The 25,413-nt window shown below is 31.2% G+C and overlaps 1 protein-coding gene across 5 annotated transcripts in view; it reads left to right on the top strand.

Annotated features, from left to right (window-relative positions):
* The window catches only part of LOC143238226 (serine/threonine-protein kinase Sgk2-like), a 60,602-nt gene that overhangs the window by 31,022 nt on the left and 4,167 nt on the right, over positions 1-25,413 (top strand). For all 5 annotated transcript variants that reach the window (XM_076478276.1, XM_076478277.1, XM_076478279.1 and 2 more), the window contains exons 4-13: positions 3,543-3,691; positions 9,228-9,351; positions 9,850-9,899; positions 12,712-12,817; positions 13,500-13,667; positions 16,553-16,665; positions 18,541-18,577; positions 18,907-18,993; positions 20,907-21,002; positions 21,585-21,692. In XM_076478276.1, coding sequence (XP_076334391.1) covers positions 3,543-3,691; positions 9,228-9,351; positions 9,850-9,899; positions 12,712-12,817; positions 13,500-13,667; positions 16,553-16,665; positions 18,541-18,577; positions 18,907-18,993; positions 20,907-21,002; positions 21,585-21,692 — 1,038 coding nt within the window. The remainder of the gene's footprint in view (positions 1-3,542; positions 3,692-9,227; positions 9,352-9,849; positions 9,900-12,711; positions 12,818-13,499; positions 13,668-16,552; positions 16,666-18,540; positions 18,578-18,906; positions 18,994-20,906; positions 21,003-21,584; positions 21,693-25,413) is intronic.

The raw sequence follows: 25,413 nt of genomic DNA, 5'->3' as shown, positions 1-25,413 counted from the left end.
TGTGAAATATTTTTCACCACTATAAGCTTTTTAATCAGAAATGGATTGCTCACAGAAATTATTGGCAAATTTCCAAGTGCTCTGACTCCAGATGCAGAGAAATGAATTTTTGATGTAACACAAAATTACAGATTAACATTTAATACTAGACCATAAACATTGCCAATGTTTTTGCTACTCTCCCTCTGTGGCCTAGGCCAACCTTATTGTTGTGTTGTCTGGTCATTAATTTATTTCTTGGTGACCAAGAACATGCCAGTCTAGGAATTTATTTTATATATTTTCTGATTGATATGTGTATTTTTGATGGGATCTGAAAAGTATATTCCTATGTTTTTGTATAGTGTGTCTTATGGTGAAAAAATAGTCACAAATATGTGGCAATAGAGATTTGGCCACTCATTGTTCGAGTATTTAATTCATGGTAGATATGATTTGTGAATTCCATTATATGCAATTTGTAGCTTTTAACTTGTTTTGGTATTAATCAGAACTGATATCAGGGAGAAGCAAACATTTATATTAATGCAGTATCACACATACACACAAACATGCAAACACACGCATAAATGTATGCAGTAGTCAAAGTTTGCTTGGAATCTTATTTTATTTTGAGTATATGTCAAACACCTACCACAATGGTGTGTATAGATTGAACATTTTATGAACAAAAATACATATGTCATTTTTACACATTTTTAAATTATATAACATGTAATTTGGCTTACAGAGTCTGAGGAACTCATGCAATAGCAGAATGTTAACAACAAAAAATTCAAAATCAACAGCCATTGAAAGAAATGTGCAATTTACAGTCAAGATGATTTCAATAGTCTTTGTGACCACTTCATGTATTCTTATGATTAGATTAGCCAGTTGTTGCTGCAAATTCTTTTGCTGTTCTTCAATAAGAGCAGCTTTCAGGTCCTGAAGCATTCTTGATGGGGCTTGACAAGCTTGTAATCTTGTCTGTAGGAAGGCAGTCACTGTTCTTGCATTGTGTGGACAAACATTGTTATCCATGAGCAGGAAACCTGGCTATGTTGTTCTGAACAATTGGTTTGAGGATCTCATTTCTGTATCTAAGGCTGGTGAGACTTCCGTTTTAGATGATTACAAGGTTTGTGTGACCTGCATTTGAGATGCTTTTTCACACTGTAACTGAACGTTTGCTAGAGTGGTCATATTTGATGGTATTTTGAGGCAAATTGTGCCCACCATGGCCTCTCTAAACTCTCTTGCATCTGTAGAGAAACTCCCCACAGTAGCAGGACTTGTCTTTGAAGAGTATGGCCCTCCATTGTTGTGTTACATCATCTCCTGTCTTCTCTAGCCTGCTGGAGTTGTGCTTGCCTGTGCTGTTAGCTTAAAAGAACATGAATAATAGGACAACTTGACCTCAGGTGAGCTTTGTGAAGATGTATGTGCACTGTCTGTGTAGACATTTGAACACCTGTGGCATTTTGGAGGGAGTTATGGAGGTTAACAACTGGAGCAAAGTGATTCTCTTAAACCTGGATGGTCAAATAGTGGTCTTCATGTAGAGTTGTTAATATTTCATTCATGTCTCTTGCTGACTATCAAACTGTCTGAACATGATCCAGGCCATGGATTACTATACCTTGGAATCTGCAAAGAGCAGCAGTAACCCTGCATGAGTCATACCTCCCAGCAGCATTCAAACAGCCCTGTTAAATAGCCTGAATGAGGCTTTTTCTGCACTACTGAATTTAGCATGCAGTGATCAGCAATCCCAAATTAAGAACTTTACAGTTTCACTGTATGAACATTTGGTATCAGATATGGTGAGAAAACAATGACGTTAGTTACACAAGCAGAAAATTTGTACAGTGTACAGATAATGGAATTCCAAGTTATGCATTTTTTTTGGAACTTACCTTTGTTAACATTAGTGGACCTATTATGTAAAAAAAAAATTATGTAAAATAATAGGTGCAGGATCCCTAGCAAATGTTCAATACTGTATATAAACATAATTTTATTTGAAATTGCACATTATTATAGACAGACAAAAAAGTATTCTTTTAAATTACTTTATTCAAAATTGTGCCTCATCAAAGCATTGTAAAGAAAATATATTCTTTATCTTGGTGTCAAGTTTTCTCATTAACTTGTATAAAAATACACAATTTCTATAATTTAGGAAGCTAAATTAGGGTTATCAGATGTTTTAGTTTTTTGCTTTATTTTTCCTGTCCTGATTAGAAACAGTAACAGTATTAAGATTTTTTAGTTTCTCTATATCTCACTGTGAGTTTGGCATGTATAGTTTGTCATTACATACAACTTCTTAAAATATGATTTGAAGAATCAACTGACAAATTTTACATGATACAGTGCCCCCTTCTTTGCTGCATTTTTGTAACCTAAAATGTCATTTTACAACCACAGAAATTGAGAATTGAAGATCTGCCTAAAAAGAAAAAAGTGAGATAGGTTTTTAACAGTTTTTTTGCCTATTGTTTTAAAATATAATGGAAACTATATGTATCTGTTTATTGTGATTTAAACTGTTTCAGAGTTATTACTGTGTCATTCAGTATGAAAAAGAAAATATTCCAACTCTGAAATTCTGATAACTCTCAACTAAATCCATGATGTGTAGCAAGTTATGTTTTGTGAAAACTATTCTCACTTTCCTGTTTAGGTTAAAATCCATTATCTGTGTGAAGGAGAGTTTTCAGCTTTAGAATTTGCCACATGTTCACTGAAAATTACTGAAACACAGAATGCATTAAATTACCTTTGTCATCAAATGTGGACAGAAGTTATGTTTTAATGTCTGTGTGTTTGCAAGATTTTTCAAATGGCTGAATGGATTTTGTTGAAAGTTGATATGTATCTTAGAAATGATTAGTTTCTGGAGAGTCAAGATCACAACCAGGTTATGAAAATCCAAAAATGCCCATCTGTTAACATGGAAACCACTTTTTTACACTATTTTTGCTCTATAACTCACTCAGAAATTATGTTTTAAGAAACTCAGTGGACAGGTATAGAACATTGTTTGCCATCTTCCTGTCAAAAATGGTCCACATGTTTTAATAGTAATGGACATATGAACATACTTTTGTATTTTTAGAGAGCTAAGTGTGATCAATACTGCATAATGGAGGTATGTACTCTACCAACTGCCACTCTAGTTATGTAGTGGATTTTTACACTTTTACAGTTAAATCACATGTCAAAGTATTGTATTAATGTTAGATATTACAGAAAAGTTTAAACTATTTCTTTTACAATGATTTACAGAGGTGGTATCTGCTACAATTTTGTTCATCTTTAATGGATCTTTATATAAAAGTTTATTGCTTATATTGTATCTTTTATAATCTTATTTGGGTTAGGTGTGGAACATATTTTGCTTTTATACTAAGTGACACATACACAGTTGTTTCAACTTCTTAAGATAAATTTTTAATTTTTGAACTGCAGAATAGAAAAGTTGTAAGGTTACAGGCATTATAAATTATATAAAATGTTAACCCAATAAATGTATCTTTTTTTTTTGTCTGTTGCAGCTGAAAAAGGACTTTCCAGGACTACAGATTAAATTGCCAGGCAAAAGGTTTTTTGGAAACAACTTCAGTACTGATCTCATAAACAAACGAAGACAAGGCTTAAATGACTTTATTCAGAAACTTTTTAGTGATGAACGATTTATCAATAAGTAATTGCACTTTTAATATCTTCTTTATTTTGGGGTTTGGAGAATAAGATTTTACCTGCTTTGTATACTAAAATTGTAATGATCACTGTACGGTATGTTTTGTTTCTCTTTTATGGTAAGAAAATTGTAATGATCACTGTACTGTATGTTTTGTTTTTTTTTTATGGTAAGAAAATTGTAATGATCACTGTACTGTATGTTTTGTTTCTCTTTTACGGTAAGAAAATTGTAATGATCACTGTACAGTATATTTTGTTTCTCTTTTACGGTAAGAAAATTGTAATGATCACTGTACGTTATGTTTTGTTTCTCTTTTACGGTAAGAAAATTGTAATGATCACTGTACGGTATGTTTTGTTTCTCTTTTACGGTAAGCTTTTGTTTCTTGCTGATTTTTTTTCCCTCCACTTAAATGATAATTACTTTTGCATGAAAGTAAAGAAGAGTATATTTATCAACCATACAATATCTGCTATTTCAGTGCTGATGGGGCCTGTTTCCTCAGTGTTAACTCTCACAAGGCCTACTGGGATATGACAAACATAGTTGTGGTTGAGACTGTTTATATTATGAAATTACTTGACAACAGTTGTTACAGTGAACTAAATTAAGCTGATGAAGTATAATTTCCTATACGGTACTTACCTTCATTCACAAATTATTGTTCAGTGCTGCCCTCTGTATGCAAACTTTTTCTTTACACATGTCACAAACCCTTTGCTCCCTCCCCCCTCATTGGAATGAAACGATTCCAAAATGTCTCTCATTCAAATCATCACATGTCATTTCTCCATCAGAAGTAGTATGACATTCACAATGTGACTTCCTCTATACGTCTCTGCCAAACTATTATTTCTTGTTTTGCAGTGCTTGTGTTTCGACGTGTTCCTTTGTTTGTCAAGTTGCATGTTTAGTTTTAGTATACTATGGAAGTGTTTTTATTTGAATTACTTCCAAGTTTATTGAGATTATTACTTCATTTTAATTTAAGGCCAGTTTATTACATTCGCATTATTTATAATTTCAGTTTTTGGTCACACCTGTGACTAATGCTATGTGACAAGCTTTGTGTGTGTATGACCTGGTAGGAGATTTATCAGCATTTATTTACAGAGTGGTTGAACATCAGTTGAGTCAACCTCTATTTTCAGACTTCACCCCACTTTCTCCTGAACATGAGCCTCTTTAAGTTGACAAGGATTTGGATTACCTATTTCCACCTCCTGGCAATTTTGTTTCCCAAGAATCTGATGTTTTATCCCCTGTCCATAATTCCTATGACCATATTCTTCCTTCCTTGTGACCAACCTTCACATTCCTATTTGGTTTACCCCTTCTCCAGATATTTGGGTACATGCTTACCAAATGTGCCTCACAATTTAGTGATGGGATTAGCATGCCTCATTCCCATAGGCTTGTGATTAGGTTGCTGTTGCACATTTTTCTGCAGAACATTCTTGTCTAAACTAAAAATTGGTAGGTTCTGTTTTACCAGTTTGGGGGATAGTCTCTGAACCTCACGCAACTCTGACGTATGCACAATTTCTTGTTTTCATCTTACCCTTATAACTCTTTTATGGTATCTTTATACCATCCATCTCCTCTCTGAGACTTTTTATCAAAATCCTGAGAGAATCCCAGTGGCACAGCAGCATGTCTTTGGACTTGAAATGCTAGAAACCAAGTTTCAATACCTGTCATTAGCAGACTACAGACAACCAATGTGTAGCCTTGTGCTTAATTACACACAAAGAAACATTCTTTTCCTTCTCTCCTCTTCATTGGCTCATTGTTGTCTTTGGTTCTAGCTTTGCATATGTGGTTTCTCTGTTGTTGGGACCTCGTAGGTTATGATGCAGTTTTAACTTGTGTCAGTTTACCAACATCTGTGCTTAAATGTGGGCCCCATTTTTGTGGTGTTATGTATTTGACATGATCTCTAAATCCTTGGATTTGTATGTTGCATCATTTAAAAAAAAATTACCCTTAACCTTTTTGCCAGTGTTTCTCAGTCAAAGCTCGATATAGCACCTCATCCTCTTTCTTGGGGTGCCTTGTGTTATGCTTTTCTTTCATGGTACACCTCATGTTATCAATAGTATTGATGATTACCTTGTGGATTCTGTTCCAATGGGAGCTTGACTTGCTGATTTTCCTCATTGATGGCATCCTTTCATGAAGGATCATTGTGTTTAAGATTTTGGAAGAATGTATGAACCTTGTTTTTTCTCCATTTCATTTGTGAACTATACCCATTTTGTTTCATCCATATCTTGATCCAATTATTGGCTAGCATCTGTCAGAGGCAGTTCAGGATCTCTTGTATCACAGACCATTGAACCTGTTCTACTTTTCCATGTTTCTATTTCAGACTTTGTTGTTCCAAATAAAATCAGGACTAGAGGCCTATCACTGATTTGTTCCACCTCAATCGAATTGTTTAACTATCCTGTTTTACCATGAAATAATTTCTTACCTTAAGGCAGGCATTTTCTCTTGGCTTATGGGTGACTAAGATGGACATTGCCAATGCTTACTTATACATTTTTATCTAAACACAATCTCATCCATATGTGATGGTTCGACCATCACATAGTGGTTTACCAATTTCATGTCCTACCCCTCAAGCTAGGTTTTTTTGGGTGGTCACTATTATGTGGATGACTGGCTTCTCCTCTACAACAATGTTTCATGGAATTGGCAAGTCACCATGCCCTTTCAGCTCCTTCACTTTCTGCTTGTAAGATTCTATCACTTTTGGTGATGATAGTGATCCCCTTCTGTCATGCACTTTTATGATCCATTATGTTGGATCTTCAAAGTAAGTGAAACCTTGCTTGGTGTCATTTGACAGCTCCCATCACCTTTCCTAATATTCTAATGGATGATATATTTTGACAGTTGTACAATGCCTATATGTCAGGGCTAGGGTGCATGAATCATTTGCAAAGAGGCTTTGGGTCATTGGTTTGTCAACAAGAAGTCATTACATATCAATGACCTCAAACTGTTTGCAATCTTTCAGGCTTTGAATCACTTTTTTCCTTTTGTCAGATATTGCATGGTGATGATTCATTCCAACAATTTTGGTGTTAGTACATATCAATAACCAATGGGAGCATCCAGTCAAGATATCTGTTTTCAAACATTGGAACACTTGTACTTAGTGTGTGAGTGCTCACGCACACAGAGAGACAGACAGTTATATACTCTTTCTTCTTCAAGTGGAGTATGGATCCAAGCTGCTGTAGAGATTAGCCATGGAGGCACCTTCTGAATGGGTTGCACACAAAGATGGCTGTAACTATTCAGAGCAGTGTAGGGTGGTGGTGTTCTGCAGGTGGAGATGATGTGATTCTCCAACATGCATTACATAATCTCAAAGGGGCAAGATGTCAAATTGCTGTTCATCTTTTTGATTGGGATCACTCCTCTTACCTGTGCATAAATGTCAGTACCATATGGCTTGGTTTTTGGATTTAGAATAGAATCAATAAACATAAGTTCTCACACTTGGTTAGGGTTGTATATATTCCTCTGTCACTGATACTCTGTTATGGGTTACAGTGTAGGAAAGAGAATTATTTTGTCCATTTTGCTTTCCCTTGTTGTATCTTATGTTGAGAATGTTATTGCTTTCCAGATGGTTCCAGTCAGTTTTACTGGTGAGGGAATTAACTTCCATAAGACAGACATTTTTTTAATACTTGAGTTAAGGTCCCTGGATCGATAAATCAGAGATGTTATGTGTCGTGTTCAGGAGTTGGAGTGGTTCAAGATTTCTTCCCCACAATCTCTGAAATTGAGGTGAAGATGATTTGATCTGCATCACATTCCCACATTGATATCAGTCCCCAGTGGCATAATTTCTTAAAATAGTTGACTTACCAAATATTGTTTGTCACATTCCAGTCACTGTATACCTAGGGCTTATCTGTTCATTTATCCATTTCTATACTCTCTGGGATTGAGTTTGTTTTATATACTTTTAATGGTTGGGATCCACTGTCCTGGCACAACTCTTTCCCACTTGAATGTCTTTTTTTACTCATCTCGTATACATTTCATGGATGGATGAACAGTATTCCTGCTTCAGAAGTGGCACAGTTCCCCTCATTAGTTCTTTGAATATGACTGTCTGATATCCATTATCCATGAGTATCCTTTGGATGCTTTCAGGGATACTTCTGTCATTCCCTTTCACTGGTTCCACTCCCTGTTCAATGTGGAGTTCTAGTTAATCCTGCAAGGAAGTAGGTGCTGTATTGGAGGTTATAATTTTCCTGTACTGAAAATGTATTTCTAATAAGTACTTGCTTTCACTCACACTTCCCACTCTCTCCCCGCTTTCTTCCAGTGCTTATGTCTTCTGCCAAACTTTGAAGTGAAAGCTCATTTGAGATGTATAGAGGTATGCCATCAGGTATAACATGCTCCTATTAGTGGAGAAGTGATGCATTATGATTTGCAAGAGAGACATGTTGTAATTATTTGATTTCAATAGGGATGGGGATCATAAGGCTTGTTACATGTGAAAAGAATAACGTTTGTATACAGAGGTGAAGTAAGTACTTATCAGAAATATACTTTCAGTTTAGGAAAATTATAACTTTTCAGCAATTAGGAAGTTGAACTTTAAGAATGAATTATTTTTTGCTTAATTATAAAAACCACCTTTCTTACTTCACAGAATGCTAAAATTGTGTATAATTAAAAAAAAAGCAGCAGCTACTATTATACTACTGACAACACTAGTGTTTTATTCTGTTAAGATGTAGAATTCAGTTAGTTAGTTTCTTTTTGTGAGATGTCTGTGGGCAGTATTTGTTCATGAAAAATTGCTTTGTGATGCAGCACTTCAACAAGACTGTTGGGAGTGGCATGTAAGAAATTACTTCTAGTCTGTTGTCCATTAATGTACAAGTGTTGTACATGAACTTTTATAACCTGGTATTTGTTTGTCTCATCTATACTTGTTTTTAATATTTCAAACCACGTGTTAATGATACCACATGTAACGCAGAATCAAGCTGAATATACTAAAACCTAAACAATAGGTTAAATGGTTTCAACCATCTAGTGTAATGGTAGGGGATTATGTGTGATGCTCCATGAAGGAGAAAAGATATTCTTGAAGCTCAGTAATGTGGACCAAAGTGTCATTCTGAAGTGTAGGTGTTAGATCAATAAAAACTAATAAATTAATAACCACAAGAGTGACCAGATGGCTGTAACAAATGGAAAAATTAAATGTGTAATAAATATTTGTTTAGTTTCTTATAAACACTTTATCTTGTGAATTTTCAATTTATAGAAAATACAATTGTGATAAATGTGTTTAATGTCTTATGAGCACATGATCATGTGATTGCGTGTGAAAGTACTTTTTAGTTCATTTTACATATGTTTCTTATGAACCCAAAACTATGATTCTAAAGCCTGATAATTATCTAGATAATGTTACAATTAAGAACTGTTTAATCACTCAAAGTATGAACATTATGCATTGTTCTGAAATCAATTTTCTAAAACTTAGTCCTGAAGTTAAAGAATTCCTGAACCTGAGTAGGAGTTTGGATAATAATGATGGTGATGATGACCCATTGGATGAACCACCAGACACCCCGACTACCCCAGAAAATCCAGTAGTTCCAGATTTTGTAAGTATTCATGTGGCACAGTTTTAGATGTAATGTTATACACGACTACAAAAAGAGATTTTATAATTTATGGCCAAATTAAAAACAATACTCTAGCAAATTTGAGACAAGCTTATTCATTTTACTGAAAAATGTGTGTCAAGTATTTTGATCTGTTATTTTGTCATATCATAAAAAATAATCCGTGTTTGTTAGTGGGTTTGATAATGTAGAACTGCTATTCATGAAACATTATAATGGTAGTCAGTGTGCTCAAAATAAATAAACATTAGCATTCAGCTCATGATTACATCAGATACAAAGCATGTTGTATTCCATGTATTATTAACAATTTACTAATAATGTATAGTGGGTTAGTAATATAAGACTTACAACTACAATATATTTATTGCTTGTAAGACATTTGTATGTCCAACATTTAATGAATGAAATCATTACTTTCAGTTTATTTGCACTTCAAATATCATTGATAAACTGATTTGTTTTGACCTCATTTAGGAAGAGAAAGATGATAAACAAGTGGATTTGGGCCCAACTGAAAAAAACAAGTAAGGTTTATTGTTTGTATTTTGTTATTATAACATGCTTGTTTGTCACATAAACCACAAAACAAAACTGCATTATAGAGTACAGGATCACTCTAATAGAATTTTTATCCATTTAAACTTTTGTTAATTTTGTTGTGCTATGTGCAGACATTTTGTTTTAATCAAGTTGTAAATGATTGCACATTATATACGGAGCTATACACATTAGGTGATAAGTGTGATTTGTTTAGTATAATATTTAATGAGTTTGAACAATTATTTATAAAGATATAGGACAGTAACAACTTGTGCTGCATAACATACATGAACACATTTGATGTGTTCTAAATATCAAACTTTTGAGGTAACACTGTTGGAGTAACAAGATTGATTGCTTTAAGTACCTTTGTTGTGGACTAAAACTTTGTTGAACAGTCATGAACAAAACATTGTTTGTAGTTATTTTCAGTACAAGTTGAGGGAACTTATAGTATTTTTTGTTGAAATTGTTTTTACAACAAGTGGCAGTTTTTTATCATATTTTTTAAGTTCTATGGTGAATTTTTTATTTATTTAGTTTCAGAATTTATCTTTGAAATATCAGTAAATGTTGGTGAATATATAATATGGATTTGCCATCTTTGAGCATAGTTTTCTTAGTAGATGTGAATTTATATTAGAATAATCTAAATTTATTATTGTTTTATCTGGAATATCTATAAACCCTCAGAAGTATTTTGTGGCTAGTGAACTTGTGTAACTTCAAATGGTAAGGATTGGGTGAAAGAAATACAATTTTGGTCCAAATAATTTATATAAATATCTGAATAAATCACCCACCTCACCCAAATTTTAGTAACGTTACCTTCCTCCTACAGTATTTCTGATACTTCAGAGATCTGAACATTTTGATAAAATTTCACAAACTTTTGTGAAGGTTTGTATATCTTCCTCCATTAGGAAGTGTTAATGTCACACCAGCTTAACCTTTGAAAGTTTTTTTTTTTTTAGGAGAGGATCATTTATTACTTTGTATAATAAATATCCTTTAAATTCCACTCAGTGGAATTTCACCAAACTTCAATATAGAATTACATTTAAGCAACTTTTTATTACATTTCTCAGTAGTTCTGCATAGAAATTTGTCCTTTTACATGTTATTTTAACCTCTGGTATTTTCTTTAACCCTTGTGGATAATGAAGAGGTACTGAAAATCGTGTATTATTTTTATGTATGAGGAGGCATAATGTATATTACATTGTAGAGAAATTACCACTTCTGTTTTATTTGACTTTTATTCACCCAGGTATGATTATGTGGTACTTCAGTACATTAACCTTTTGATGATTGCATACACCTTAAACCCCTTTCTGCACATGACACATTTTTACTGAGTTACATTCAAAGTTTTAATAAAGCAGTTTTACTGTCAACATATATTGATTAAATCAGTGTTATAAAGTGCATTACAGTGCAAAGTTTTGTATTATATGAGTGTTTTTTTTTTAAAAGATATTTATAAAGAGTATTAAGATTTTTCAGTTTTGTTGTCAGTTTGAGTAAATTATACATGGACAGCAATTATAAAATAAGCAAACATAAGAGAATAAATGAAAGCTTTTCTCACGGGAATAATGTATTTTAAAAAAAACATTTTGTTATAGTGTATATTCATATTGGTTGCTGGTGCAAGAGAGGGGGTATTCAAAAGACGAATAGCAGAGCTTCACCAACACTTGTAATTTGGACAAAGGGTTAAAAATGCAGTGTTTCATAATCCTTGAATTACCTATGGCATCTACTATTCCAGGTAATATTATTCAAAAGAGAGAATCTTCAACTCATAATGATTTCCATGAATATCTGTGTCACCCTTTTATATGGACTTTCCCAGTTCCTGATAATGAATACAGATATGGATGGATGGAAATAATGAAATAAAATTACTTTCACTTGAGGAAAGACTATTGGGAAGATTAAATTCCCTCATGTAAAGTGTCATTTCCTCAAGGATTGTTCACTTTTGTTGGTTATAGTTAAAGGAATACAAATGGACTCTGCAGTCCCAACTCAAGCAAAGTGAAGTTTCTCAGGAATACAGAAATGTGATATTTTAATACCTGATGCAGGTACAGGTTTCTGTGAGGTATTCTTTGCTGCATCTAACATTTACCTAAACAAAAATATTAATATATGTTTATGAGCTTTTGACACCTGGTTTACACACATCTCAATCAGATGAGGAAAACCTCCACAAAAATGTATTAAAGTTACTTGAATGTATCTTGCATGCATATATTCAAATATGATAAGTACAGTTACAGCAAAGTAGGTGTTTCACTGTGTAAATAAGTGTTCATGTATTTGTGTTGGTTTTATTATTTTAAATTGAGAGTTATTTCTGAAAAAGTGGATTAGTAGGTAATGAGATTTAATGTAAATGGTATTATGCTTAATACATTACACTACAAAATTCAGTCATCTCAGCTTCTTGTGTTCATGTATGTTGACATGAGGACAGTTACTATACAAGTATGTGTTGTTAGATTGGCAAGAATCCATAATATGTGTATGACTTGCTTTTGAAAAACTGGGAGTTAGTGTGAAAAATGCAGTTGGTAATTAATGACACTTCTGTTCAAATAATAATGTGCTTGAAATATTTCACAGAATCCTAATTGTCCAAGTTTGTGATTTTATAAATGAAGTATATTTACGATATAGAACACCTTACTCTATCAAAAGTATACACAAATTTTATTAATTAAAAGATTTTTGGTACTGCAGATTCTTAACTTGTTTGCTGAAATATTGGGTGTCATATTTTTCTAGTGTCAAGCCTAGTGACTTTGAGTTTTTGAAGGTAATTGGAAAAGGAAGTTTTGGAAAAGTTTTACTAGCCAAACATAAAACAGAAGGAAATGTCTATGCTGTAAAAGTAAGAAATGTTTTATGTTCTTTGAACAGGATTGATACTATATCTGTTATTTAACTCTTATGTTAGCTAACAGCCTGTTTATCCATTGAAACATTTGTGCTTTCTTTCATCTTTTCTATTTTTTTTATGAAAAGTCTTGTAAATATTCATGTGTTCTACTAACCCTACCAAAATGGGTCTTCCAGTGTTCATGGGTCAAAAGCCATGCCATTGCATTTCTAGACTGACATTCAAAATTTCATTGAACTAGTAATTTATGAATGTATGTCAGTAAGTTGGGGATTCAATTGTAGGTTATAATTCAAATTTAGTATTATACATTAGTCAGTTTCTTAATTTAAAAGAAAATATTGATAAATTCTAAATATAAAATTTTGTGTGTCACATGGTATGATGAATGCAGCATTGGTTCATATTAGATGTCTTTGATGTCCAAATAATAAATTATATAGTTTCTTACAAATTAGATTCTCAAATTACTGATATCTACAAGCTAGAGTATATAAGGTAAGAGTTATTATATTAATTTCAACTTGTATATTTGTGTGAGGTTTTTTAAAAAAACTTATTATGACACGTAATTTACTTCCAAATATGTTTATTTTAGTGCATAGGTTACAAAAATAGTACAATTACTTATTATAGCTCTTTTTTTGCTTATCAAATGTGAATAATTTTGCAGGTTTTACAGAAAAACATCATTTTAAAGAAAAATGAAAAAAATCATATTATGAGTGAAAGAAATGTCTTGTTAAAAAATGTGGCACACCCCTTCCTTGTAGGACTTCACTACTCCTTCCAAACAACAGACAAACTCTATTTTGTCTTGGATTACATTAATGGTGGCGAGGTGAGCTTTTACTTGTTGCTATAAACCTAGAACTGAAATGACAAAATTGTTTGGTACCTCCATCAAAAGTTGGACTTCATGAGAAAAAATCGATTCTAATTTCAATAAGAAGTTTGTTTTTGAGAAGATTGAGAAATGTGCTTACTAATAACTAAGACAGCTGAATGCTATATGCAAAATACTGAACATTTGGATTTTGACTTTTTCCTTTTAATGCCAGTTCATGTGTGTAGGAAATGTAGTATAACCTGTGGGTTATGCTTTCCACTGAAATTAGGCTTATGTGAAACCTAAAGTTTTCAAGTATGACAGATGTACTTATTTAATTTTCTTTGATTAAAAAGTAGTGTTTTTTATGATGGTGATGGCAAGTGTTTAGCTTCATGTGGTGGGTTTTATTGCATTGCAAAAACTACTTAAAGAAACAGTTTAATATTTCAGATGAACTATCTGCTACTTAACTTCTGCAATAAAAATATTTCCATATGTAACATCTGTGTGAATTTACATCTTTGTTTTATTTGTTGAAATATGAAAAACACTAGAAAGGTTTCACTGGTGTACAGTAAAGATAACGTTATTATACTAAAATTACATAAAAATACACTAATCACAAAATTTCATTTAATGTGTGTAATATGATTTAAAACCTATTTTTTATGTATGCATATTTTTTTAATAAAAAAAAATTGCTTTTATGATTTTCTTTTTCCATTGAATCAATTACTTAAGTTGTTAAGGTTTACCACAAACAAAACACAGCAGCCTTGTTGGAGAAGGGAAACTTGACACAGTAAAGTACAAAATAGCTTAGCTGAACTTTGTCTCAACTTTTTTCACAATAAACATGAAATTTGTGTTGGATTTTGTTAAATTAAAAATATATGAATCATATTTTAGATAAAAGAATCATACAGTTGTTATGGTTTCTGTTTTTCAAACTCATCTGGAGTTTTGTGTATTACATACTTTAAAATTTGTATAAAAAATGAGACCAAACTCAATAGTTTTTAGTCATGAATTGTATCAGTAAACAAGGTTTAAGAGAATGGTAGAAATATGCAATAACTTGGATAGGTTTTAATAGCATTTATAGTAGCTAGACAGTAAGTTTTGAAATCAGCCAAAGTTATCACTCTTAAAGGTAATCATTATCTTCAAAATTACCTTTGTTCTAACTTGAATGAAACAGACCATTACACTGGGAACATATTTTATTGCAAAAATGAAATTGTGTCTGGTAATACCATGTACTTTATCGGGCAGTGTTGTGTTGTCATAGCTGACAAGAAAAGAGCTTTCTCTGACACTTTGATTATGCAACTTGTCTTCATTAGTGTTTTTGACAGTTTTCGTAACTGCAGACAAGTTAATATGTTAAGTATTTATTTATAATGATATCATTTAATGTGGTTTTGTATCTCAGAACGTCTGGTATGGGTATTGACACTTTTATTGATAAGCAGAGAACACGTTGAGCTTCCTAGGTCATCTTCAGGTTAACAAAGAGAGAGTTTGTAACTGACCATTGCTGGGCATGTCTTAAGGACAAGAATGCAAATGGGTACGGGATTGTAGGGGATGTTAGGTTATTAATCAGTATAGGTATAAAGATGTTCATTTATAGTGGTTCAGTTTTGGTTTCATTTGTTGTATAAGTAGGGCTTCTTTAATTTGGCATTTGTTTATATTTGTTTCCCTTCTTAGTATCTTGGAGTTTTATGTGGTTATGCAAAATCAATGAACACAATATAGTTTTCTCAACTACAGACAAGATAAAATGTTAAGTATTTATTTATAATGATACTGTGTAATATAGTTTTGTATCTTTAAATAAAGAGTTGTTAACCAGAAACATACATTAACAGAAACATACATATTGCTCATCAGTAAAATGTGTTAATACCCATACAATACGTTCTGATATACATCTTTATTTCAAGTGGGTTTCTCATCGTCAAGAATTAATACAGTTCTGTAAATAGGTGTTTTAAAATTGCTAGTAATTGAGAAAATAAACTGTTGTTTACTGTTGATATTTAATGGAAAATTTACATTGTTGTAATAGTTGACTTTTATTGTAGTAACCTACAGCTAGATAAAAACAGTATTAGAGAAAATTAATTATTTGTATTATTTGGTAGCTTAATATATTATGCTTTTTTTGTTTCTAAATTAACAAATTAATAAGGTGAATTCTCATCTGTCACAATTATTCATATTAACGTCAACCCTATAGACAAGTACTTTGTTTTTTAACCATTGTTTCAGTGACTGTTGTTCACTGTCATTAGGGAATTTAATGACACCAGTTATTTTTAATTGCATGATTCAAAACATATGAACCATGAATTCACTAATAACCATTGCTGTTTGTTTCTCTGGTGATTAACTATTGTACAGTAACTTAAATATTGGTTAATAAAAGCATTACCTATAGGGTTGTCAGCATTATGAATAATTATGACTGAAATTACACTTCTTAATGGATTTATTTTTATAAATAATTTTAGTTACTGTGAACACTTTTGAAACTTTTGTTTTAGCATTTTCATATGTCTGTAAAAGTATAAATGTTTTTATACATGAAAGGGAAATTCAGTAAAGTCTCGTATTCAACAATCATTTCTTAAAAAAAATGGCTTTAACTGTGTCTAAAGAGAGTGAAAAGGTCTATTGTATTGATATTAGCTTTTCTAAAGCATTTTGGTTTTTAAAATTGGAGAGTAACAATGACAAAAGAACCATCTTAGATGTAATTAAAAAATTTTTTTTAAAACACATCAGTGAGTTGTTTAATACTCAGTTTTGAAACCCAGTAGAATTTTGAAATATCTTTATAGTTTAATAAATTCTGTAAAAAAACTTTTTTTATATCTACTCAGGTTTTTTTCCATCTTCAAAGAGAACGATACTTCCCTGAACCAAGAGCTCGTTTTTATGCAGCAGAAATAGCAAGTGCCTTAGGTTGTTTACATTCAAATGGAATTGTTTACAGGTAAGCATCCATTAGCTGTGAAACTTTGGTATCAAAAAACTTACTTTACAGCTGAAATAAATTTGACTTTTTATTAGTGTATGAAGCCACTAAATAACATAGCTATATACTATGCTATTATACGTGAACCACGTAACAACTGTTCTGAAATCCAGTTTTCTCATGTTAGGCCTTGTGACGTTGTATGTTATGCCATTTTATTGACAGAAATAGCACAATAAAAAAAAAAAAAAGATCTCAAGCTATAAAACTACATAGTATTTATTTTGCTATATTTTGTACGTAATGCTCAGGTGTGTCATAGTTTTGCTGATGTACGTACGTGCGTTCAAAATTAAGATGCCACATCTTTACCCTTGCTCAGGCCAAGCATGACATGGTGTAGTTAGGATGCTCTACTTGCAGTTAGTGGGTTTGGGGTTCAAGTACCTTCACTGAGCAATAGTCAATCTTACTTTGCAGTTTTAAAGATTACTGCAAGAGTTGGTGATGGATGGTGTTAACTATTAACTCTTTTTCTAGTCTATTACTTCTAAATTAGGGATGGTTAGTACATATAGCTCTTAATTAACCTTGCATGAAACTAAACAAACAAAACATTTCCCAAGAGTGAAATACAGTTATAAACTTGAGTTCTTGTAAACAGAGGACTAACTATCAAGGTAATTACTTCTATAAAATAAACAAATGTAAAAGAAAACTTGTTCAATTAATTTAGTACCTTTCCATGGCTTACAAATAATAGAAAAACATAGAAAAGTTTGAACTTTACAGTCTGATGTGAATGAAGAATGAAGGTAGATTGCAAAAATAAAAATAATCTTCAGCTTGAGATGACATATTTACAATTTTCTTGGTTTCAGAAATTTGCAAGTTGTTAAAAAAAACAAAAACAAAACATACAGATACTTGAATTTTATAGTTCTTGATGCTACCAACTTCAAACATTCAATTTTAAGATCATTTGGGCTGTGAATAGCTCTTAAAGAAATGGAGAGATCATGACATGTGGTTTAGTTTCATTAACTGACAAGTTGTATCTACACAAGTGAGAAATATTAGAATTACCATCATCTTGGTAATAACTACAACAACGACCAAGAAAGTTATAACAATTTTGTTTTGTTTTTTATTTCATCTGAACAAATGCTAATAAAACTTACACCAAAATAAACTAAGAAGAAAATTACTCAACATTTCTGCTACACTTTATTTTGGAGGTAATTTTAGGTGATACATCACAGGTAGTTTAACAAAATTTGATGTCATTTTACATTTGTTAAAATCCAGATATCAAGTTTGAGAGGATTAAGTGAGGATTTAGTATCTTGCTTGATTACTGAAATGTTAGTGGGAAGTGCAACTGTTTATTAATAGCTTGAAATGGAATGTACTCCAGTTTCAATCATGTATTGATAAAGAAAGAAGGGACCATATTCCACAATTGCTTGCATTTTTAGGTGTCTTCCTTTTAATTGTGCAGTTTGTTTTAATGATTATACAGGATATTTTTTTAAAGTCATAATGGATACCTATTCTCTCATGATGTTAAGGTAATAATAGTTTTATCAAAAGATTCACTTAAATTTTAAATATGCTAAAATACTAAGTAATAACTATTCAGGGATTCAGTTGTAAGAAAAATGTTAGAAATGTACACTGCAGAATATCAAACTTTTCTGTTCATATTCAGAGCTAATAGAACCTAATATCAAATATTCTGTGACTATAAATGAATTCCTTTTTTGCCTTAAAAAAAAAGCTTATCTTAAAGCAACATTTTTTTAATATGTTCATTACAACAGTTGTGTATGTATTTTTAGAATTAAAAACAATTCAATAACAATTATATCATTAAGTTAACTTGTATTTCAGGGATCTAAAACCAGAGAACATTTTATTGGATTCTCAAGTAAGTGTGTATTGTACTGTTTTTACTACAGATTTTATCTCAATTGTGTTGCTTAATTTGTTTTTTCTAAATTAAGGTTTTTATGTGAATATTCTATTAGAAAAAACATTTCTATAAAATATAGCTTCAGTTGCAATTGTGATTAGTTTGTGGTTAAATTATACTACCAGTATCCGTAATAGTGATAAATTTGAAACTTTAATATATTGACAGTTGTTAGTGCTGGGGGTGGGTGTTTTTTTTTTTTTAGTTACTACTGTTAGAAGAATGAAAATGTAGACCAGTTGAACAACTAACAGTTTCTCAACTTGATATTCTTCCTTTAATAGGGTCATGTTGTGCTAACAGATTTTGGTCTCTGTAAAGAAGGCCTATGTGGAAAGGATACAACTTCAACATTCTGTGGAACACCTGAGGTATAGTTTTAAAAATGGAAATATTTGATTGGTTATAAATGTTTTTACTTTTTTTTGACATACATTCTAAATCTTTCAGTCAGTGTATTACTGAATATGCTTTCCTTTTATGAATTCATTCCTACTTTCACTTAAATATATTGTAATAAACTTTAAAAACATTCAGCTGTGAAAGTTTTATACTGCTGCACTCAGTGTGTGTTGTGTAGTATTGTTCACATGAATCAGTCAAGATAAAAAGTGTGGAAACTACTGTATGTCATACTCTGCATGTTGCATCATGGGAAAGCTCATGTAAACCATGTTAAGATAGTGAAACGCATGGTAGAAACTGCCATGTACTGCACTCAAAACGTGTGAATCAAGTTGATATGTGAACTACAGATGCTACTACGATACTGCATTGTGCATGTTGTGTGATAACAAGTTATATGAGCTAGGCACAGATACAAAATGTTATGCTGCACTCAGAATGTTATGTGGTGACATAGCTAATGGGAATCAGTTTGAGATGTAGATCAACTATGATGTTATAATATACATGTGTAGTGTCATAGGTCATCTGAATTTCACTTGTATGTTTGGTTCCATTTAATTTTTCTGTGGCAACACATCATGAAGTTGCTTGTTTTTAGGAGATGCTTTTAAAAGAAATCACTTATATTTGAGTAAAGGCTAGAATTGCTTACATTATATAGGTCTGCTGCGTAAAACTGTTAACAATATCTGTAGTCTTTGTGTCTGTGCATAGACAAGCTTTCTACTTACAGCTTTCATCACATTTATACATAACAATGACAGTAAAATCATTGGATAAGACTTATGAAAGGGTTCAGCAAGTCTTATTGTTATGGTATTTAGTACTGTCAAATATTCTTTGAAGGATAGTAATTAAATCATGCATTGTTTTTGTAGTAGAATAGTTAAATGTCAAGGTAACCCTAATGATAATATTTGTTTGACTAAATAAGAAAACTGATATAAATAGTCTTTTAGTCAGTTTGATGATCTTTAATGGGGGGGGGGTATATTGTACATATGTTAGAGTGAAGTGTATGCTTACTGATACAGCATATATACAATATACATATGCAGTAATGTTTATCAAGTGTGACTACCAGGTATGCAAGAATGTTGGATGTTAGTGAGTAGTGATTTACTGTTGCTGAAGGTAAGCATGGTATAGGCACATGACAACATTTTTTTCATCACTAAGTTCTTCCCATAAGTAAAGTTATAACTAATATTTCTATGGTGTAAACCAGCCAGCCTTGTGATCTCTTTTACAGAGGAACTGGCCTTTGGAAAATCATTCAATATTCAAAGGACAACTAAAACTTTATTTAACACACTTCTTGCCAGATACCTACAGGGGTGAATAAGTAGTGTGATGTAGACTGTTATCTTTGCTATCATGTGTCATGTTGTGCTACCCAAAGCCTTTTTATTCTCTGTATAGAGGCAAAAACAATTGAACCTTGAAACATAGCATATATGCATCATATACTTGTATTTATTAGTTAGTACTAATGTATATTAGGAAATTTGCATTGTTACTTGGTTCTAAACTCTCTGTGTAACTAATAACAAAAAGTAAGTATTCATTATTTAATTGTATTAATTTTTGACAAATGAAGTTGTCTAAGGGTATGTTAAAATGTTATAGTGAAAAGTTAGCTTTATTGTAATTTGGTCTGATCTCTATATATAATTAATAACAAAAATTAAGTATTTATCAATTAATTATTCCAACCATTTACAAGTCAGCAAGTTGATTGAGCATATGTTAAAATATCCAGTCATAGACAAAATGAGGTTAGTTATTTTTGTTCAATAATTCATTGTTAATTTGTTCCTTTTTGTCTATACCAGTTCTGTTTTGTAAATGTATATCTGTTTTTAAAACTGTGTAGTATCTAGCCCCAGAAGTTTTAAGGAAGGAAGCGTATGATAAGTCTGTGGATTGGTGGTGTTTAGGAGCTGTGCTGTATGAAATGATGTATGGGCTGGTAAGCAGTACATTAGTGATTGGTTTGTTGTGATACTGAATTAGGGTTATCTGAAACAAAACTGTAAAATTAACTTCACTAATAAGCCATGAATAAAGAAAAGTTTATATAAAAAAGAAAATTAATGGTTTGATACACACGCACACACACTTTACAACTGAACTTGTTTCAAGGTGCATCTGATTATTTCTTTGTATGGAAGTTTTGTACACTGTTTTTAATTGTTCAAAATACCCTAACATTTTTTTATTGTAAAATATAAGGGACTGTCAGTGCATTTTAGTTGTAAAGGTGATTAGGTTTGTATCAGATTCAGTTGATTGTCAAAAGAGTTGAAAACTTTATCAAAATGGGATGAATTTTAAATGTTTAATACCATCAAAATTTTCCATGAGAGAATTCTTTTTTGTCTTTAGAATGTTTGCATTAAAAAGGCATATTGTAAAGATGTTCCTCGTAAAGTTTTATGGTATAATTATGTATACTTGAAGTAATGAGATAATCATTGGTGGATAAGTTCTGTTGATTGGTAGGTATACTTATACTGTTATCAAGTATGATTCTGTTTGCTCTTATTCCTAGCCTCCCTTCTACAGCCGAGATACTGCAGAAATGTACGATAACATTCTGCACAAACCATTGAAATTAAGGACCAACATATCTGTTGAAGCCAGAAGTATTCTTGAAGCAGTAAGTTAGTCTGCTCTGATTTTACTATCTCATTACTTTCTTTAGATAACTTCATTGCTCACTAATATCAAAGTGGGTGTCACAGAAAGTTAATGAAAATCCAAACTTCTTAAAATTATCTTCAACATAGGGTGGGTGCAGGAGGGTTAGCCATGTGGTAAGGCTCTGGATTCTGGATATGGCAAACAAAGTTTAATCTGTATGATGCCACAAAACATTCTGTGCACTTTAAACTGTGGGTACATTATAAAAGCAACAGTCAATTTCTTAGGGTGGATATTGGGGGCAGTAGGGTGTGGCTGACTGGTTGCCTCTCTGTTTAATAATTGATAATTCTATACATGATACAGTCATAGTAATTTTGCCATAAATATAAGTAAATACAATACAGTATGAATGTGATTACAAAATGTAATTTTATAATATGGCATACAGGATAAAAGTATGTGAAAGAAACTGATATTATGCAAACATGATGATCCACTTGAGTCATTTTATTCGGTCGTCAGCAAAATTAACACATTTTCTACTTTTTCAGAATATTTTCATGTCATGTTTTTAATTTTTTTTCAGTATAAAACATGTAACTGTCCAGTTATAACTGTTAGTAAAATTGCTGTATTTTGCATTCTGTTTCATTTGACTTTCTTAATGTGGGGTCAGTTAATTTGATCAATAACATGACTTACTTGTACTCATATAATATCTTTTTGGATTTAATACTTCTATCTTTTAAGACTGTGTGCATTATCCTCACAAAATTTGAAGGTCTTTCTGTTAACATTATAAATCTTTAACATACAAGAAGTCATATTTTTAGTGAAGTATTTTTAATAAATTAAAATGAAAGATTTGTCCATGAATGTATTAAGTATTTGTTCAGAATAGCCCATGTGCAAAGTGATTTTAATGTTAAGATTAAAAATACTTTTCTTCATTTCAAGAAACTCAAATTTTCTTTGAGTAATTCCTAAAACCTGTTAAATACATTTCAAACATTTGTTTTCAGTAAAATTTTATAATTTTACCTGTTATTTTCTCAACTCTATTAATTTGACTGACCTTATAACCCCTAAAAATAAATTTAGAATACATATTTGTTTTCTGGAATGACTTCAAATTTAAACATGAAATTACATTTGTGTATCCTAAGTATTTTTAAGCTCATAACAACATACATCTATTTGTAATTAACTTTTATTGTTTTGTTACCTTTTGAACAATGTCTAACTACTGTTAGTGCTATCATAACTTGTAAATCAAGTGAGAAATGTGCAGCTTGTGTTATGCTATTGAATTACATTCCTAGGAGCTGCTATGAGCATACCTCATGAAAAATTATTATAGTATTTATTTTACCTCATCTAATCTTAAATAACCTAAAAGTACCCTTATTTTTAACTTTTATTTATAATAAAAATATAAGAATAAACATGAAAACAAGAAAATACTTACCCAATTTTGTTCTCAGTTGTTGATGACACTTAACCCTGCATTTGTTATACTAATGTTAATTTATTTTTATTTAATTAAATAATGCACCAAAGAACACAGACTAATAACATGTAAAAAGTAAACAATTTCCAATAATCTCAGAATTTTTCTGGCTTTCTAGCTTATGTGACAAGAGCCATTACAAATTCATTCAAATTAGTCATTATCTTTCTTAAGGGAATGAAGCTTGTACTTTGAGTGGAATTGATTATCTTCTGTTCAGAACACAATGTTATACATCATTTGATAGATGAAAACCTTGGGTTTCTATTGGTTATTGGTAATATATAATTAAATATAAGAGAAAACTATTAAATTCTGAAAGAGGGTGTGACAGGTGGGTGTGGCAGGCAGTGTTTGATTTTCTATTCAGTATCTCTGTAACCACACAAAATTGAAGGCTATAAAAATTATGGTTTGTCTGAGAAATGACGATTTTATAGCGAGTAAATTATGATTAATGTCTTACTTTTTGGAAAGGTGATAGCAGATGCCAAGAGAAAATAAGTTGTATGTTACACTAGGGGAAATTCAGGATTTTTTAAAGTACTGTCTTATAGGAAGGATCTTTAAAACTTGTATGCTAAAATATGGACTATTAATTAAGATGGTATGTTATACTAATTGGTATAACATTAATAGAAAACAATTTATTAAAATTTTGAATGTAGGATACTAAAACCTTATCGTGAGCAGTAAAAGGTACCTGTGTTGATAGGGTTAATGAAACAGTCAAACACAGTTATATGAAGGAAATATTTTTTATATACATGAATTGAATTTTTTGGAACATGATTATTCTGTCTTTAGCAAAATATCTTGTGAAATATTTCATCTATTTAAATTGTTATAGTTTATTTATCAATTGATTAACCCTCTTACTATAGGCAGCTCTTAGTATGCATGTTATAAATGTTTAGAGTTACACTTAACACTTAATTTTATTATCATTGTATATGAATAAATTCAACACCACAATGTAGTTAATAAATCGAATATTATACAAGTTTCAAGCTCTTAATTTTATAAGGAAACATTTTTAAAAATCTTCAGTCTCCTCTAGTATGAGAATTGATATTTTCCCTCCAGATCTTCCTTCTCTAATATATTTACCATTCTTTTCAGATGTACAACTTTATCGCAAATTATTCATTATAACATAGATATTACCCAGGCAAATCATAATTTTTATAGCTTTCAATCTTATGTTTATGAAGACATAAGCTAAAAAAACCAGACCCATTTGTCACATGTACCTATCATATCTTTTTTGCAAACTGTCAATAGCTGTGTCTAACATTTTATATCATTTATAAACAATAGTAAGCCAAAGTTTTGATTTATCAGCTGATGCATTTTATAATGTTTTCTGTAAAGAGAATCATCTATTTCTCATTTAGTTCAACATGTTTTTCTCATGGGAATCACATCGACAAGTGTAGCTGGATTTTGAAAAGCTCTTATTACAAAATTGAGAAATATTGTGGTAGTTATAGGATATTTCTTGCTTTGTATATTTTATTATTTTCTGTATGTAGGTGCATTATTTAATTTAAAACAAACTAATATAGAAGTATTATAAGTACAAAAATATCAGATTTAAATTTTGGAAACAGTCAAAAACAAAAAAGAACAAGACTGAGGTAAGTGTTAAATGTTTTTATATGTTCTGTGTAATGTTTATTTATTGTTATAAGAGTAACTAAAATGTAAGAATTAGAAACTTGTTAGGTAAGGTTAGATGATGCAAGGTAATACAAAATAATGCTGGTAATAAAAATTCTTCACGGGGTATACTTGCAAGCAGCTCATGCATTACATAATTTAGTATGTTTACCAGGAGCTGCACATTTGCCAAGATTTGCAACTTGTGTGGTAGGATTATCAGTTATATAGTCAAAGTTCAAAGGACAATAATAAAACAATGAAGTTGAATGTAAACAGATTTTATACTGTTATTAGCTTTATTATTTATAAGTAGTTGTGGCTCTCTGTTACAAATTGTAGTCTTTCTATAAAGAAGTTAGTAATTTTTAGTTATTTCCTGTTTTTTTTTTTTATTAATGATGATTATGAGGTCAGTCAATTTGACTGATCCAGTATAGGGTTAGGGTAGAGAAAATAAACTTCTCAGATGTTTTTAGGAGGTTTTAGGGATTATGCAAATGGAATTTGAAAATTTTCAGATAGAGAAAAGTATTTTTTTTAATTTTAACATGAAAATCAC

The sequence above is a fragment of the Tachypleus tridentatus genome, chromosome 13, assembly GCF_004210375.1.
Source record: "Tachypleus tridentatus isolate NWPU-2018 chromosome 13, ASM421037v1, whole genome shotgun sequence".
NCBI classification, from domain to species: Eukaryota; Metazoa; Arthropoda; class Merostomata; order Xiphosura; family Limulidae; genus Tachypleus; species Tachypleus tridentatus.
The sequence above is the reverse complement of the archived record's forward strand: the minus strand, read 5'-3'. Positions and strand labels throughout refer to the sequence as shown.